Source organism: Tachypleus tridentatus, chromosome 10, assembly GCF_004210375.1.
Source record: "Tachypleus tridentatus isolate NWPU-2018 chromosome 10, ASM421037v1, whole genome shotgun sequence".
In the NCBI taxonomy this organism is placed as follows: domain Eukaryota; kingdom Metazoa; phylum Arthropoda; class Merostomata; order Xiphosura; family Limulidae; genus Tachypleus; species Tachypleus tridentatus.
The window spans coordinates 178,939,433-178,959,636 of record NC_134834.1 but is presented as its reverse complement, the minus strand read 5'-3'; the positions used below and the strand labels follow the sequence as shown (position 1 = coordinate 178,959,636).

The following is a 20,204-nucleotide window of genomic DNA, read 5'->3' as shown; positions in this document are numbered from 1 at the left end:
TTCTAAACGTTAACCTGAAGATGACCAAAGAAGGTCGAAATGTTGTTCTGGGTTGGCGAGAGACGAGCATTAAGTTGAAGGAACCTTGGGATTTTTCTCGGGCTTAAGAAAAGGGAGGACAATAGCCTGGTGCTAAGTATCAGGAAAAGCACTCTCTCGCCAGATCTGGTTAAAAACATCCAGAAGAATAGCAAAAGAGGCAGAAGATATATGGCGCAGCATTTCCCAGTGAATATCACCAGGTCCAGCTATTGCACTGCCTGACAGAAAAAAACCTTTGCTTGAGCTCCACGTGGACATTGTAAAAGGGACGATTGTAGTCATAGAATTGATCAGCCCAAAAAGAAAGAGGCGATTGCTCTGCCCACGTCTTGATGGCCAAGAAGGTGGGGGATGAAGCAGAAGTGCCAGATGCCCAAGAAAAGCTTTTGCCGTTAGTATTGTTGATACTCTTGGCATCAGTAACTCAGAGAGGAAGAAGGAAAGGGAGGCGAAAGTATACTGTCCACTGAGCTTCCAAATCTTGTCCATATGAGTTAGGTTCGCAATCTGGTTTTAAAGTGTAGGATACTTTCAAAATGCATTCCAGGCTCGTTTTTGAGTGTTCTGTGTCATATGGCAAACAGAATTCCACCACGGATGAAGATACCATGGAAAACGTGTCGAGGTTTTAGGAATACATTGAGCAGGTGCCTGGACAATACAGTCAGTCACTGCTGCCATGCAGTCATCTATCGATAGCTTACTGATGACGGCAGGATCAAGTTCCGAATTAGCAATGAAAAAGGGTCAATTGGCCTGGTCCATCTTCCATCTTCGCATGCGGGTCGGATGACAGACCACAGCCAGCCTCTTTCAAAATGATAGGCAAATTATTACTGCCCAGTGGGCCACTGTTAACCCTCCAAGAAAAGTAAGAGAAAAGTGAAGGGGAGCAGACAGAGAGATCAACAGCAGTAAAAGACTGACTAGGTGCATGAAAATAAGAATAAGAACCAATACTGAAGAGAGAAAGGCTTTGATCTGGGAGCACATGCTCCATGTAACACCCTTCCCATCAATATTAGCACCATTCCAGAGTAGATTATGATAATCAAAAATCACCCAGGATTAAAAAGGAAGATAGCAACTCTTCTATTAGAGAATCACGGTCTGATTGATCATAGGTCTCTCCAGGAGATAAACAGAGAGAAGAAACAGTGACAGTACGACCCAAAGAAGCACGGATGGCTACAGTCTCTAAGGGTGTACCGAGTGACAAAGACAGGATGACCACATGCTGATCAACTAGCAGTGCTATCTCTTTTTGCATTCTTTCATCCCACAACTCATTTCTGTATAAAGAAAACTGCCAAAAGGTGACTGGATTGGTAGGTTTCAGAAACGTTTCCTATAAGAGGCATACAGGATAATAAGAATCAATCAAATCCATAACGTCATCTATATTCGAACAAAACCCTCGATAGTTCAAAGTGGCCGTTTTTATTTAGATGGAGGAGAATTGGGCAGAGAGCCCTTCTGTGTTTGACCATGTTTTTCTTTCGGTCGACCTCGATAAATCCTTGCCTGGGTCTGTGGACAAAGATTCCAGCAACTGAGAGCATGGATAATCATTCTGCATCTCGGAGCCAGAGAAGATAGACCAAAGGAATAACCCAAACTTAAGAGTCAAAGGAAGTGCACCCAAGGAGCCACTGAAAGGAGTGGCAGAAACAGAGATGGTAGTTGATAGACTCATCAACTCATTTAATCATGGAGGGCAAAAGACTCTTCAGATACTTTGCAAACAACTCTATTGGAGTCACAGAGAGATGTCTCCACTCCCACTGTAGCAGTGGAATGGAGTGCAGTAGCATATATCCAAGATGGAGCAAGGGACAATAACGTCCAAGCCTCTAGGTAGAAGATATTGTCAGTCATCAAACATTGCACTACAATTCACACTGTGGTTCCAGTTCACACTTGTAAGCATTGGGGTCTTTGCCACCACAATGAGCACGTAAAGAACCACAACATGAGGTCTTCAAGCGACCAAACCACTGACACTGTCAAAATCTGAGACAGTTGGGAATTTTTTGCCGTTCATTACAAATACCCAGCCTTGATAGCAAGTGAACGTGGTGGTGCAAACGTCAAAATGAGAACATCAGAAGGCAACATAATTTTGCCTTTGCGAGTAGAGATTAGGTGCACCACAGAAACTCCTTGGCTGAAAAAAAAGTGAGGATCTCCGACTCGGAAATGTTCTTAAAGTCTCCCTCAACAATAACTCCTTAAGGAATTCAGGGTGGCATGGAGAGTGACTTCGATAGGTATATCCACAACACTCTTTGAATTCAGGAGGAGTTTGTGTTGTTGTGAGATGTTTCCACCAGTGTCTTCAGAGCATAACCTTCTTACTGAATTGGGGGAGCCAGCAAGCTCTTCTAATCCCTTAAAAAAAGGTGAGATATCCGTCCTAGGGATTTCTCAGATGATGAAAGCAATACTTGGGTATACAGTCAGAAACTGACTGTAATGGTGATTTTTGAACAGTCATCCATTCATGACAGTTTACTAATTATCTTTTTTTTCTTGATTTACTTTTTTGTATTCATGAATGGGAGTATCCATAATAAAGTAAGAACATTTCAGTGCCCATTGTCCTCACCCACCACGGAGCCCTAAAAGGGGAAGCATTACATTGCAGCAACGCCAAGGTTTCGTGATCACTATATTCAAACACCACCTTCAGACAACGTCCACAACACCTACTAAGAACGTCCAATACTGGTACTTAAATGATCTTAGCCCAAGTGGACCAGCTGATTGAACCTGGGGCGTTCAACCCCAAGACTGCCCATCTACAGGAATTCATGACCAAAGTGGTGTGTTAGGGTTGAATCCCTCAACCATTAGGATCCTCTCCTGCTCTTCACAGGTCGCCATACATGACAAACACGTGGGCAGATGTTCAGATCCCAGAGGAGATAAACTGAATGTACAGAACCTTCTATGAGAGGTACCCTCATCACATACAGGAATCCACCTCAAGAGGGCTACTCCCAAGAGAGAGACCAAACCATGGGCAGCAATTCTTATTACGTCAAACAATTAGTGGTGGAGTAAAACGGAATACCCCTTTACAGAAGTTATCCGCTAGCATTATCTATAAAATTGGCGATCCACAGGCGTATATCGAGGCCTTTCATTGTCCAGGAACAGTAAACTGAACAAATTTCAAACTTATAACATATATATATATATATAAACGAAAGAATTTTAAGACAGTTTTTGTTACATATTACATGAAAAATGTGTTTCAAAATACAATATTATGCATAACATGTGACCTGGATAATGAAATTTAGAACAAAATTTTTCTGTGTAAAAACTGGCAAATTTGCACATTTTCATGTACATAAGGTCTGAATGAAACAACATATGAATCAAGATTTAGATGTATTTATACTAAACTTATACAAAAATGAACAAAAATGTTTAGAAGTGGGTAGTTTTTTGAGATTTGCAACTAATGTAAATCACTTTCATGTATCAGCCCCCAAATATAGTCTCCCATCATGTTTTTGTTATACACTCCCAGGTCACAAAAGTAAAGTTTGAAGAGAAAAACAGGTCTTTTCCATTTACTTCAGGCACAAGCAATTGGGAAATAACACTTTCTATCCAAGAACCAGAAAAAGTAAAAATTTTGTTACGTAGTGTAATTTAAGGTACGTCCTGAATATATACCAGTTATTACACATAATGAATAAGTTAGAGTTTTTAAATGTTTAAAACTAGAAAAAAATTAAATTCAATAAATAAATTTTAATAAGAACTTCTACAAATACAACATTGTAAGTTATATCAAAGAGTCACTTACTCATCTGATACACAATAACAATTAGTTATTTATATGTATTAAACAAAAGTTAGTTTGAGCTTACAAACTCCATTTTGAAAAATCTGTTTTTATACTATTGATGTATCAAATTGATTTCCGATGAATTTGCTTATCAGAGGGTTTACAGTACATGATTTCCACAAGATATTGAAATACAAATACTGATAATATTGCAATTAACACAACAGACCACAGCTGGAGTCCCCATAAGTACTTCACACAGAAAATGCAGTTTCACTCAATTCAACTGTAACATGTTTTTACACTACAAAAACATAAGATTAAGCAATAGGATGCAATATGTGGTTTACCTGTGGTTAGAACAGTATAAAATAAATTGTTAACAAGAGGGTTAGTGAGCATCAACTGTTTTAAAGTAAGGTTAAATACCTGAAATTTTTATCATTCAATTCCACTTTATAATTATCTTATCTTGCAAGATTTACCAAACCATTCAATGAAATAAAGTGATGAATCAAAATGAGAGAATACCCTTTGTCTCACACAAGTTACTGCCTAGTAGGCCTTTTATTCACAACCAATTTAAGAAACTATTTTCACTTTTAAGTGCTTAACAGTACCTTTAAAATGAATTTGCTCTGGATTTAATGCCAGATATCAATGTCAAATCTTCAGTGTTTTGACTATTTACTTCTAAACACAAATTCACAATTATTTAACCTCACAACTACTGATAAGAAAAAATATATAATTTTTCACAATCATATTTTGTGGGCCTCAGTAGTAATGAAAGATAAAAATAATTTCACAATTAAATAAGAATTATACCTAATATAATATTGTCACATTTGTTCATAAAGTTAGATATATATACATATATCATTTTTGAGCAATATATTTTCTTTTTCTTCATGTACTATCAAAACACTTTATATTAGTTAACAAAAACCAACAGTTTGTGTGTGTTATTATATATTACAAAGAAGAATCAAACAAAGAATAAGTTTGTCAGCAAACACATTCAAGAAAATAAAACAATTCTTGCACACTGTTTTCACATCACTTAAATGTGCTACACAAAATAGTGCTAAAAAGAAATGAAACTAAATTTCTAGGGAATGTTTATGGTCACAGCTAGATGATTAGGTTTTCTAATCAGTTACACTCAACAATTCAATTATTTCTGCATAACACTTTGATAAAGTTAAAACAGTGAAAAATAGTTCCAGTTGGGAATACTAATTTTAATTGATTATTTGCATACATTGTGGCTGATTAAACTAAACAACCTTGAATTAATAAAAAATAATGATGCAAAATCATAATAGTAATATTTCAAATATTTTGATAGTTGTAACAGTAAAACACAAACACCAACTTCCATTAGTTGATTATTTTTTATATTAATTAATTTAATCGTAAGTTTGATCAATTATTTTACAACACTAACCAGTGTATCTGATTCTCAACCGACTAAATTGTTCAATAGTTAATTTCCCACATCTTTTCATTATACAGTTGAATTTTGTGATACGTTATCTAAATGGCATCAAAAGAATGGAACTTAAATTAATCTTACTGCAAAGACGAGGATATGTTGTGTCAAAATCCAGAGTTGGTAGTTAGATGATCGTAAATTTTGGTACGACAACTGGAAACTGGTGAGGTGCACAGATACTATTTTGTTTTAGGAGTTTTGCCTAATTAGGGGGAAGAAAATATACCCTGAAATAGCAATATTTCCATTTTCTTTACGAATTTTGGCTTCCATAACCCAAGCTGGCTGCCTTGATTAACACAAGTTTTTAACATAAATTTTGGGGCAACACAGAACTTACCAGTCTATTTCAGCTATTCCACTTTCTAGATTAAGTTAAAAATCAAAATTTAAAGCCAGCACTTATCCATAAACTTGACAATCTTTTTCTTTAACTCGTTTACATTTACTGCCTCTACAATATCAGAAGGCAACCCATTCCAAAGGTCAACCACCCTGTTAGAAAAATGGCTGTCTTAGCTAAAGGTTCCTCCTATCCTGCCAAAATTTATATTTGTATCCTATAGTCCTACTGTTCTCACTGTTAAGTATGAAAAAAGATGATGGATATACATATCAATTCTCTTTACAAGCTTAAATACCGCTATCAGAATCTCCCTCACTCTTCCTTCTTTCAAGAGAAAACTTTTGCCCAAGAAGAAATGAGATAAGAAAAAAAATTTCTAGAATAGAGAACATGTATAAATTTTTAGACTTTTGACTTTCAATTTAAAAATAAGAATACTGAATCATTAAAAATTTAATTATTACCTTCCACAAAACAGAGTATGCAATTAACTTCTAATGAAGTCATTAAGGATAGAAAGAAAGGACATCACCTAACATTCTTTTATACAAATTTTGTTTCCTTAGCAAGTACCCTCAGCTAGTTATTATAAAGTGTGATCTTAAATAACATTATAACACAGGAGTTCCTGATGCATAATATTTAGAAGGTAGAATACAAATATTAAACTGGAATAATGACATGCATGAATTTTTTTTTTAAATACTTAAATTTTAAGAAGGTTCCATTGGGTGTGCCTACTAATTTTATGTAGTGTCATTATCACAGTGCTTCTAGTTGGTATGGGTAAAGAAAGCACTGGAGGAGCGAACAATGTTTTGACCTTCTTCGATCATTGTCAAGTTCACAAAGAAAGAAAGGTTACTAAACGGTAACTGACCACGTTTGAAGGCGGTTGTGTAATTGAGTTTAGGAGTGTAGAGGGCATGCTCAGATGTTGGATGTATTTATTAATATAGGTATAAAGGTGTTCCTTTGCATTTGTTTATTTTCGACTTGAGAAACAAACAAATGCAAAATTAAAGAAGCCTTATTTGTACAACTCAAGCCCAAAATAACCCAATACAAAGGAACACCTTTATACCTATATTAAATAATATATCCAACATCTAAGCATGCCCTCTACATTCCTAAACTCAATTACACAATTGCCTTCAAACATGTGGTCAGCAACCCTTTCTTTCTTTGTGAACCTGACAATAACCAAAGAAGGTTGAAACGTTTATTCCTCTATTGCTTTCTCTACCCATACCAGATGTTTTTAGATACATAAAATTTTCTCTACAAGTGGGTTTTTCATCATCATGGATGGAATCCATTTTATTCAGCTTTTTTGTTAAACCTTTATCTTCTATTGTAGATTTTTTTTATTTTTTTCCCCATTACTGTACTTGACAAAATTGTGTGGGTAGAGATGACAAAGGGTTAAAGGACAGCCTGATGCCATAAACATGCCCGCAAATTACAGGGAGAGTGAGGGACAAGCTGAAAGGGGGGGACCCAACACTATTTGTAACACTAGAACTACAATTATATAAAAATATTTGCTATGGTCTCAATTACTTTTTGTAGGGTGGGGACATCTTTTGCAGTTACACCATTCAAACTATTATTTAATATACAAAATAATTATTTGCTTTAGGTAACTTCACATGCATGTTTTCATGAAGTTTCAATCAATCACAAATATGTAATTTTGTTTCTCCAGAGAACTCATTTTAATAAAAGGAAGGTGACTATAAATTTTAGTTCAACAAATAAATTCTATAATTTTTAGAAAATATGAAATAAAAATTAATGTACTTATTTAATTACTAAAAATAGTTCCTCAGCATGCCGAGATATACTTGACTTGATAAAAGTACTGATATTTTTATGTCTATCTATGAAATTCTGTTACCTACTTTTTGAGAAAAGCAATATAGCTTTGTATGGAACAATAGCATAGAAAATGATATACTATTTGGTATTTTCAAAAATAATTTGTATTTATATAAGCAAAAATACTGTATGTTAGTCTTTTATAACAAAAAAAATGATAAAATTATATGTGGCTCCTTCAATAGTATTCTTAAAAATCACAAATTTGGCTACTATACAATACTATTCTTTTTAACAAAAGTAATAGATCAGCTACAAGCTTAAGTGTAGCTCCTTTAGTTTTTCTTTCTTTTGTTTTTATGCATGAAAAATAATTAGATGTTTCAGTTGTTTTAAATTAAGCACAAAGCTACACAATGGACAATGTGTTGAAACCCAGTTTTTAGCATTGTAAGTCAGTAGATGTACAGCTTTCATGTCTTAAGCCTTTACAAATAACAGGTGATTCCACATACTTTCAAGTATTAACCTATTATCAACCATAGCAAGATTATTTCCATTACTGTACGTGACGTAATTGTACAGACGAAAATGATATCTCGCATTCACAAATATATGAGTGAAGATGATACAGAATTAAAAGATCTTAACAGTTTCATCATAGAACATCTTTGTCAGATTTAATTTTTATACATTTAGATCAAGACAACAGTGTATTTATGTATAATATTTATCATAAAAAGAAAACTTACAGATTTTTATTTTGAAATTATGGGCTCCATCTCACATTAACTAAGTAAAAATGTCATAAAGATGCTGCATATAAATATTACAAGAACTAAAGTTTCTATATGAAAAAGGATGGTAATATCAGGAAGGTTTGGAGAAAAATGGTGTCCCCACTAGAATAATAATTTTAAATTATCTAAATAAAAACTTAATTATGCTACAAAAACAAATAATTTTCAAACTAATTGTATCTGTAATATTGTTTTATTGGAAAAACAATTTCTAATGTAAAGGTAAAACAAATATTATTTACATTATTTTATGGGTGGAAAGGGTACAAATTATCACCATTGAAAACTGCAAATTTAGTATATCAACCTGTGTATCTTCATGACATATAAGGTTAAATTGGTTCAACAATTAGAGATACATATTTATATAAAGGAACATCCACATATAAAAGCAAACTGGATCAAACCAGATTGAACTGGATCAAGTATACTGGAAAATGTACCATGCCTTTATCTGTTTATTCAAATAATTCTTAACATTTTCACTAAGGGAAATGATGAATACAATCTCTGTATAAAGTAAATCTATTAGTTAGACTGAGGCCATAAATCAGCAATGTGAGATCAGAAGTTGTCTTATGAACATACAAGTTTCCTTGTCCTGTAACTTCAGCAAAGACCAAAAATATTTGATTTCTACTGAAAATCACTGTTCTCTTAAGCTTATGAATGCTATTATCAATTATGAAAATAAAATTATTGAACATTATTTTTCTTGATTTATTACCTTATGTTGCTATTAATATGCAAAAAAACATTATAAACAGCGACTTGTTTGTAACTGAATTTTTTGCACAAAGCTACTTAAGTGTTACCTGAACTAATCATTAACAATTTCAAAGTGATAAACTTGAAGTAATGTAACTGGTCAACACCACCCACTCTTGACTTAATCTTCACCAATAAACAATGCAACTTGATCACTGCATCAAAACACACACACACACACACACACACATCCAGATTATTGGTTTGGTTTGTTTTGAATTTCGCGCAAAACTACATGAGAGCTATCTGCACTAGCCGTCCTTAATTTAGCAGTATAAGACTAGAGAGAAAGCAGCTAGTCATAACCACCCTCTTCCAATCCTTGAGCTACTCTTTTACCAATGAATAGTGGGATTGACCATCACATTATAACATCCCCACAGCTGAAAGGGTGAGCATGTTTGGTGCAACATGGATTCAAACCTGCGACCCTCAGTTTACGAGTCAAGTGCCTTAACCACCTAGCCATGCTGAGCATATCCAGTTGGAAGATCAAGTATGTTCAGTGACAGTTTCAATCTAGTGACTTTCTGATTGAGATCTGAGCACCCTAACCACCATAACATGTCAGATCCTATCAGTTATAGTCACATCAATAAATATTTGTATTAGTATTCTGAAGATGATTCAACCTAGTTTGTTTACATCCTGGCCTAAAATATTTGATTATTTCCGAATTATACAAAATTACAAAATGCAACCATCATACATAAAAGAAGTATTGATCAGGTATTTCAATCAAAATAATTTATTAAACATGTCTATTCTGTTGATAGTACTGTCATTATAGTGGTTAGTATTGTATGACCACGGGGACAGGTGCAAAGATCAATGGATGGATCTTCAATCTTGTCTCTCAGCAACTGACCCAGTTCAGACTTTAATTCACAGATAAGCCAAGCCACCTGTCAGAGATTAAAAACAATTAATTCATATCTCAAATTCTTAAATACTAAAAAAAACAACAATAGTTAATAATATAAACTGGAAGAACAAACTTAAAAATTAAGTACAAAACTGAATATTTTAGTACAATTCAACTGAATAAATATAAGAAAATCTAATGCTTAGCTTTAAAACGTAGTTTTGTTTCTTTTGGATATTCATGCTATCCATTCCTTATTAAAAACTGACAGATTACAGGTAAATCATATTCAACAGCATCCACTGCCAACTTTTGGGATAGTCCAAGTTGTGTTGGGTATGTATGAGTGGCAGTCACATTATGCAACAAAATAACAGGACCTCAAAATTATTACCTGGCACACTAACCACAAAGTCCTGTTATACTCTCTTGTAAAAATTTCATTTGAGAGAAAAGTTATCTCCATAATTTCATTTTATCTTCAATTACAAGAAAGTACTATGTTTAAAATTAGCAAAAGTCGTACACTATCTAGTTAACATGCACTGGTAATTTGTCCTAATTAAAAAAAATAGTAATTACAAAACTTTCTTTTTGTTTTCAATAAACTGATATTTAAGCAAAAATTATTAATTTTTAGAACCAACTGTTTTTTTAAGTATATATAAAAGATTTGAATGCTAAAAACTTGCTACATACATACACAACTTTAAGAAAGGAAAAAATATTCAAAAATAAACTTTTAAAATAGTTTTTCACACAAGTCATCATTCTTAGAAAAAAAACATGTCTAACAATGTCATGAGTGAATTAGTAAACAAGTTTTTTAGTGTCATAGACTTATAGTCACTAACCCTTAGTGACCATTCAGCTGTCAATTATTTTAATGCAATTTTTTTGTCAATGGCTGCATAATTGTTGCCAAGTATGTGTTACTAAGTTTTGAAGTAGGTATGTTTGGTACATGTGCTTCCTTAATAAACATGATTATTTACACATGTTTTAGATATTAATCATGTAATAATATTCACAATTGTTAGAAAAAACAAATAAAGTTATGTACATTTATAACTACATTTTTATTTCCAAACAACAAAACTAAAATACTCCAGCTACTTAGAATATACTCCTTTTATGTAATTTTAAATCATTAAACAAAAAGCAATAAACAATGAGATGAACGCTAAAAAACAATAGAACACTTTGCAAGTAAACATAAGACGTGAAATCAAAATCCAGTAAAAAAATATACAATAACAGCCATATTACCAAAATTGTTACAAAAGTTCAGTACTACATAAAATATGTTACAATAATCATAATACTTCCATTCACAGATTCACAGTTGTCTGTCTGTTGATTTAATATCACAAGTTTTTATGATGAATTGATTAAAACAGTTTTGATGAAATTTGATAAAAGAACTGAAGTAGATGCCTTAAAGACAAAATCTACAGAGATAAGCAATCAGACAAACAATTCAACCTAGGGAATTATTTCAAATTTCACTATACAAAGCTAAACATTGTACAGGTATCTTTGCTAATTACCCTGACTTTGTAAAGTTAGGAGATGGGGGGTGAAAAAACTTTCTTCTCTTGTGATGAGACTTAAGACATATGTGAGGAGTATGATCCTGTCATTGTCATCACTTGCACAGGTTAACCAAACAAATATACCCTTGTATGGTTTGTATTGGGTTTTGGTCACTGACCATCAAATTACAAAATGTCCATTTCTCTATATGACATCTGTCCATCCAGCCAAAAGTAGACAGTTTCACAGAGTGATGGCTTGTCTGCTTCTGTTGCTATACTCATAGCTGCATTCTGCACCTGTCTTGGTCATTGATGACTTTGAAATATGAAATCCATATGCATGCATCAATGACATTCTGATCCTGACAGTTGCTCTCAGATCAATGAAGCTCCTTTGTGCACTTTATGGGGTGTAGGTTATTTTAAAAATCTAAAGTGATACCAAAAGGTTTTCTGGTTCATTCATGCACATTTCAGCTTGCATACAAACAAAAAAAAAAAGCATTTTTGGTTAAAAATCAATGCCGACAATCTACAAAAAGTTGTGAGGAAAGACCTAAACACTAGTAGTCAAATAATCATGGGTGCTTTACCACAACATACATTACAATCATGCTATGTTATTAATTGGTTAAGACTAAACATAATATATTAATAAACTACAGCTGAAATATGACACCTTTACTTCTTCCTTTACATTTCATGGTTATTAAGTATGTACCCTACCAAGGTAATCTTGTTCCAGTAAATATTGGCATGTTGATATGCAGTTTAAACAACATATATTTTAACTTTGTTCTTTAGATATTAAAATGCAAATGTTTTCTAATCAGTTGAGTATTGGTACTAAATAGATGAGAAAATTAATCACAATTCATTTTAATAAAATGTGAATTCAAAGTAAAGCTTTACAGCAACATTAAGATATCAAATAACTAACTTCAGAGTAGTGAATGTCCTGTAATGGTGATACTAAGCTTTAAACCTTTATTCCAACAACTGATGAGAAATTAAGATATTTTTTGAATTCAAACCAAAAGAATATAATATTTTATATATATATATATATATAGACAAGCATATTTAGGGCTGACATTCAGAAATCCAAACCTATGCAGAACACTTACATGATGGGATGGAACTTTAACATGTACCCAGCCATCATCAAGAGAAAGAGTTAAATCTCCTTTGTACCTTTCGACAGATAACTGTCCTCCACCAAGGAGAAACAAAGCTTGAACTGGAACCATACTACATTCTCTAATATAAACCTATGATAAGAGTAAAATATGTTAAGTTACATCTATTCTGCACTTGCATATCATGTCCTCAGCAGAAATATAAAATTTTAAACAAATGTAAAAAACAGTTTACACAAAGTTTTCAAATGGTCTTTGGGGAAATTACTAATAACAAAAATGATAAAAGGAACCTTCCTATTACTAATAAACAACACATTAAAAGGAATAATTGTGCCACAAAATCAAGTAATTACAATTTAAAAAAGGCACAGGTTTTAATGCAACTGAAATTCTCTTTTCTGCCATTCATAATTTTATTTTCCAATACTGCATATATTTATACAATAATAGATTTTACAAGGCACAGTTTTTAGATGCATACAAAACTATCTGAAGGAAAATTTTATTGAACATTATTAAATCAAACTTCTGAAGATTATGATTTATGCACCTCACTGTGGAGTTCTGACAAAATCATGGCTTTTTTTTTTTTTTAGGCCAACAGACACACAAAAAGTTCCAACTAGTGCAGAGATACTACTCAAATACAGAAACTTCTTGCTGCATTTGCTGGTGGTAAGCTTACAGGAACATGCTCTCAACAACCTTCTGTAATTTTGTCAACAAGAATAAAAAACTAAGTTTTCACCACCTCAAAAAAAAAAAAGGATGATAGTTCAATTTAAGATGATTTTGCAAAGAAGACAGTTTATATCATGATGTATTTATGAAAACTTCTGCTAAATGTCTAAGAAGACTGCTTAATTGGTTTTATTTAAAAGGTTGTCTATAGATTGCACTTAGCTAAAGATATATAGGACGTTTTGATTACAAGTAAACAAACTATTTTGCAAATTCAGGCAGATTCTCCTAAGTATCAAAAAACTTACAGTACTTTGTAGAAACATTTTTGGTGTTATATGCACAGGGACCATTTTCTAGTAGAAATATATTATCTTTTATCAATATTTTAAAAGTAATTTTGGATTTTACAAGTAAAATTTTTTGATCAACAAATGAGATCAAACAATTAGTAGCTGTGACATTCTCCTTGACAATGTCTACAAAGTTCAAGTCAGTTATATCAGTTTAGAATGATACAAATAACATTTCTCAAACACAAATTATTCAATACTGTTTGGAAAAATATATATACATTTACATATTATTTAAAATAAAACATGATCATATTGAGCAAAAGTATTATGATACTAAGGTTATAATGCTACTATATTATATAGTAATGAAAAACATTTTTAGTGTAACAGCATATCTTTCCATCGTCTTTGTCTTGTATTGAATGACCAAATTATTAGTTCAAAAAACTAAAATCACAACTTTGTTGTCAAAACAAATAAAGTACATACATAGATGAATCTAGTCATCCAATACAATAGTTGCAAAGGCCACATTCTTGCCACTGAAAAAAGGATACAAGCCAAAATGTTCGGTAAGATTAAAACTAAAAATTACCTGAAGCTGTTTGTCATTCATTGAAAATGAAATGGGGAAATATGCAGGAAAAATATTTTACAAGTGAAAGACAGAAGGTTGTTGTAACAATGTATATTTGAAAGATTGTGACAAATGAAAGGAAACTGCTAACAGCCTTGAGACAATAAGTATTTTCCAACATAATACAAGGAATGTAATGTTTTTTCAGAGGTTTTTAATACAGTTTATAAAAATTTCTCATGTAATACAAACATTACAAAATGTATACTAAAGCAATGATGAAATTTAGTTACTATAAAAACATACTGACATCAACTAAACAAGATGAGATTTCATCTATGAAAAAGAAGGTGCAAGTGACAAGATTAAAGAGAACAAAACCACTTAAAATTACTGTCTCGCTCTCTCTGCACGTGCGTCTGTCTCTGTGCGTGTATGTATTCATTTAATGTACAAAACTAAGTGTTTAACAACACAAATAAAAGTTCATACGCATTTCTTAGCTGTCCATTAATTTGTCAACAGCATTCAATTTTTCTGTGCCATGAAAAAATTCAGTTAGCAACTCATATCATAGTTTCATTATTCAAGGTAATAAACAGAAGTTGGCAGATATTAGTTTTATTTTATGAAATCCAAATCAGAGTATGCAAAACATACAACAGTAAGATCTTTCAAAATCTCTACAACAAGCCTATCTTAAAACATTTAACTAAAAATGAAGTTACATACGGTATTAAATACAATGAAATACTGAGAAAAAATTATGTTTTGTTTGTAAAGAAATTCACACATTTGTAATAAGGATTGTTTATGGTATTACAAAAAATAGCTGTGCAAGTCAACAAAGAGGAGACATTAAAAGTAGTGACATCTCTTAGTCACAGCTATAACATTATGTATATATGTCTAACACTGACTTTTCTATTTCTGAAGCTAACAACTGTCCAGTATCATAAAACTTACATCTGATAATTCTCTGATAATTAATTTCATTCTTGAACATGCCTTTGCAATGTCTTATAAATCCCAGTTTAAATTACTTTACTTAACAGCTAAGAGCAACTTTCATAAACTTCTATTCTATGTTAAATAGGGCATAATCTAAATAATTACAAGAAAATGTGATAATATTGTTCCTTTCAGAAGTTATCAATACATACCTTAGAAGTCTTTACTTTCTCATGATACACTAGATAAGGGCTTTCAAAATTACCAACATTAAAATTCACAGATGAAGGATGAATAAACACCTGGAAGAAATATAAATACCTAATTTAATGTAAACTATCTACGTCTAAAGCATAGAATTTCTCTGTGAAGTTTATACTAAAAATCATGACCCATTTAGAATTTTGTTATGACCAGAATTAATTCAAATTACTGCACCAATGATCAGTTTTGTACATACAACCTAAACAATGATAAAGTTTAAGCAAAAATTTAGAAAGAAATAAAAAAAAAACTTTTAATGAAATCATTGTAAATTTACACAAATTATATGTACAGTTTACTTCTCAACAGAAACCATTTAAAAACATCTTTAGTTATTTTAATAAGATTGGTGGTGCAAGACTAGAGAGAAAGCAGTTAGTTATCACCACCCACCACCAATTCTTGAGCTACACTTTTGCCAATGAATAGTGCGGACTGACTGTCACATTATAACACTCCCACTGCTGATAGGGCAATCATGTGTGGTGTGACAGGATTATGAGTTGAGCACCATAACCCCTTTACCATGCCTGGTCGAAGACATTTACAAATTAATGAAGACATCAAAAATTTTCCACAGGTTATTGAAAGAAAGTTCTATGTAATCCCATAAGAACCTTAACTGTTTCAGCATTACTTTATACATTACTGTAAATAACACTTCTTCAATTGTATTACTGACATAATATTGTAGAATAATATGAACATATTATAGCGTACAATATTTGATTGCTAAAATCATAGAATAAAAGAGAACATCAAAAGTAAATGTAGAAATCTATTCATACATTACAACATATTAAAAATGAATAAATATCAAAAAGCACTTTACTTTTCTAACAAATTAATTTTAAGTATCAGAAATATCTCTATAAATATTCTAATTTTAATTTGTTTTTGACTTCACATTTTGCACCTCCTTCCTTTTATTAAAATAAACTGTATTCACCAAACTTTATTGATATGTTTCAAAATTCCTGAGCATATTGATTAATATTTTTAAGCTTAATAAATTAGATTTTCAGTTGTCCCCCTCCTTTCCAATTTACTTTATCTTGAATAATTATTTTTAAAAATATATCCATTTGTACTGTTTCTTATTTCAAAGATAAAATATTAAAATCACTGGCTCACATAATTATCTTCTCTGGTTTTGAAACGCAACTCTTCCGGTTTTCGATCTTTTCTGACTGCACCACAACTACTACTAGCATATCGCACTACTGGAGTAAGAACCTGGACAACATTGGGATATAGTGCTGCACAGAGTATTGCAGACACTAGTTTTAAGTTTTCAGAGTGCACATTAAACTGTAAGTAAATAAAACAAATACTGATTTCATTATAGATACATACGTACAAACTGATATTACTGTTTCAATGTTGTTGGTTTTTTTCAGAAAAAAGTTCATCTGAATACAAGTTTGTTGAGACTAACCATATAAACAAAAATAGTTATTCTTTGATGATTCACTCTTAATCTAAAACATGTGAAATTAGAGAATGTCAAGAATAGAAAATCTGGAGCCTGGTAGTAATTGAAGCAAGATTAAAACAAATAGATAGTTCTATTATTACAGTTTGCTTTGCTGTTATATTTAAGATTTTTCATTAACTTCTCAGATTAATAACTGAAACTCTGATAGTACAATGGGACCTGGGTTGAGTCAAGTAAATTGATTATCTAAAGGATGCTTGGGATTTTAAATTATCCATGCCAACCTCTATACAGGAGGAGGAGCTGGTGCAAGGGAAAAACAGACGATCCCCACAAAAGCATCACAAGGATACCTCCATAAATGAGTGTCCAATCAGAAGATCTGAAGAAGTGAACCACACCATTTCTGAGCCAGGCATACTCTTTGGAATGTTTAAGATATTAAAGCAGAAAATGAGAGAAGCACATCCAAGAGGGAGAGACTGTAGTAGAAAAGTAATCTGAACCAGAGAAAGATATAACTCAATCACACAATGAGAAATGTAGGTAAACCAGAATGCACTACTGGATGTAGAGTGGTTAGGATACTGCAGACCATACTCAGTAAGTCAGGAACACTAAAAACCTTCTCACAGGGTACTGGCATCTACTCATCAGGGTAGGATGATGGCTTACAATCAAAGGGCTGAACTGCATTGTTATGTCTCACTCTGCTGAACTGATGATTGTAAATTGGAGGATAGCACATCTACACCTGCAGAACACCACTGCTCTACTCCACACAGAATAGTTAGTTGTCTTTGTGTGGAATCCATTCCAGATGGTGCTTCCCAGGTCAAACATCCCAGTGACTTGTATTGGTAAATGATAAGGACTCCTCATACTCCACCAGAAGAAAAAGGGTGGTGACAATGTGTTAGAGTCTGGAGGAGACAGTGCAATGAGTGATCACAAAACCCTATTTGAAAAGCAGACCATAATGATTTACTCAACTGAGATGTGGCAGGGATAGACAGCTATCTCGTTCTGCTTTACCCACAAAGTCAAGGGACTAATTTGGTCTGGAACGGGTATATTTATGAAGCAACAGTGAGCATTGCAAAGCCATGGAAGATAAAGTGCATGTCAACATGGCTGTACAGTGCAGATTTAAAGAATACATGATCAGGCACTATTTGCCACAGAGTGGGATCCCTATAAGAATTGTATAAAGAATGGATCCCTGAAATATATAAAGCATTAAATGAAACATGCCCAGTCTTAAAAACACATAACAATTTGAAGAACAGCCATAGGTGGAAAGTGAAAACCCAAGGAAGCTGAAACCATAATATGATGTAAATAATGGGAAATGAACATATTAATGGGTAGTATACATGCCCAATTGCAAAAGATCCTCCAAATGCCAATGAAGATGAGAAGCAAGGGAAATCATGAGATGTCAGATTTGATGAGAAGTTTCTCTGAACAAATTATGTTGGAAAGATGACAAGGAGAAATAAGCCAACTGGTGAAGGTAGAAGGGGATAGATCTCTTGATGAAAAAGAATACCATCAGATGAAGAATAGAGAACAGGAATGACAGAAGGAAGACATGCTGGCAGTATAGCAACAAAGAGAATGCACCAGATATAGAAGTCTATCCAGATTGGGACTAGGATAGAGCTGAGAAGTAGAGGAAAGTGAAACAGGCAAAATGGACTTACCCTCTCGAACCTCAAAGGCTTTTTTGTAAAGAAGAAATGATCCAGATAAAGATGGTAAGTATGGTGGCAAAGAATGTGCAGCATCAATGGGAAAGGTGAGACTAGAACACAGAGAAAGAGGTTTAAATAGAGATGAAATAAGAGCATGGAGGGCCATATTAACATTCCAGTCCAAAATAGTAGGACAACAGGGAGAATGATGAATCAGAAAGGAATGGATTAACATGGTGAGAATGGGTGAAGCAAAGACTACTGTAAAAGCAAATATGAAATGTATGAGATAAGGCCTTCTGATTAAATATGTAGATCAGGAAGTAACATGGCAGTCACAGCTGATATAATGTTGCAGTGGGATGTATAATATCTACATTTTAATATTGTTTGGCATTTCCTAAATAGTGTAATGGCACCAAAATTTAGTGCTTTTAGAATGGTATGTAATGGTCCTTTCAAATACAAAATATCCATACATTGAGATAATACAGATGTGTTCAGATCACAGATTCAAAATTTGAAACCTAGAAATATTCATTGTACGTAACAGCATAATAGCAGCATAGAGCAAAGTCCAAGCCAAGGAAATGTTCATCATGAAGTTACCTGTGGTAAAAGTCATGGGTCTAATGACTAACAAAGGCCTAAGATTTAATACGTTAGAGCAGGACTAAGTAGAAAATAAGAGAAAAGAAAAGATAATTTATTCCAAAGCATGTTTCTAAAGTAATTGAATCAGCTCGATTGCACTTTCAGAAAAGGAAAAATAGAACATTTCGAAAAAAAAAAGAACAAATTATTTTAAGATCAGTACACAACTGTGGTAATTCATACCATATTTGTAAGTGAACTATACAAGGAATATTAGTGGGATAGAAACAAAGAAAGGTAATTTGGCTTGTCAACTGAAATTCTAAAGTAACTAAATAGGCATAAGTGGACTTTTGGCAAGACGAAAATTCTACATAATGTTTATGATATGCCCATGATCTCTGTACTGTAAAGAATTTGTTGCACATACACTTAACTAGTTTGTATATGCGTGCATGCATAGTCACAGATAGAGACACTTACTATAGAAAAATCCTAAGCCCGTGAACAAAAACACAGTATATATTTATGCTATTAAGAAGTGTAAGTAAAAGTCTTTAGGTGGCAATTGGCAAACTTAACATCTGACAATTGACATGGTAAACAGTGAGAAGAAAATGTGAACAACAGCAGAAAGAATTAGATCTATACAGGGAAAGAAAATTGCATGAGAAATAAGACAAATAGTATAATTGTTGAGGAATTATAGTTTTTTGTGAATAAAAATGTATGCTTTGGGATAGGTAAAACACTTGATAAAAAGAACAGTAAGTGGTATTTTCCATGTGAACATTTTTCATTCTTTATGAATTACTAAAGTGTTACAAGATAGCACAATATCAGTTGTTTTTTTTAATGAAAATTGTGAAAGAGAATTAAGATTATTATTTTCTACTTAAATTTTGAAATTTAATATTCAGATATGCACTCAACACCTGAAAAGGTGCCCTGTGATTGATACAGGTTTAAGTTGAATGTTTTTAATCATTAAGAATCCTTATGAATTATCCATTTTCTGATTGAAGTGTATTTTTGTATCTTACAGGATACAAAAGCTGTAACAGTAACAAATGTAGTGTAC

General features: G+C 32.6%; 1 protein-coding gene across 1 annotated transcript in view; it reads right to left on the bottom strand.

The window, feature by feature from the left end:
* Window positions 1–8,486: 8,486 nt before the first annotated feature.
* The window catches only part of LOC143231031 (putative ATP-dependent RNA helicase DHX57), a 76,130-nt gene continuing 64,412 nt past the window's right edge, over window positions 8,487–20,204 (bottom strand). The window contains 4 exon segments of the mRNA XM_076465509.1: window positions 8,487–9,985; window positions 12,611–12,754; window positions 15,343–15,432; window positions 16,529–16,705. Coding sequence (XP_076321624.1) covers window positions 9,842–9,985; window positions 12,611–12,754; window positions 15,343–15,432; window positions 16,529–16,705 — 555 coding nt within the window. The 3' untranslated portion in view covers window positions 8,487–9,841.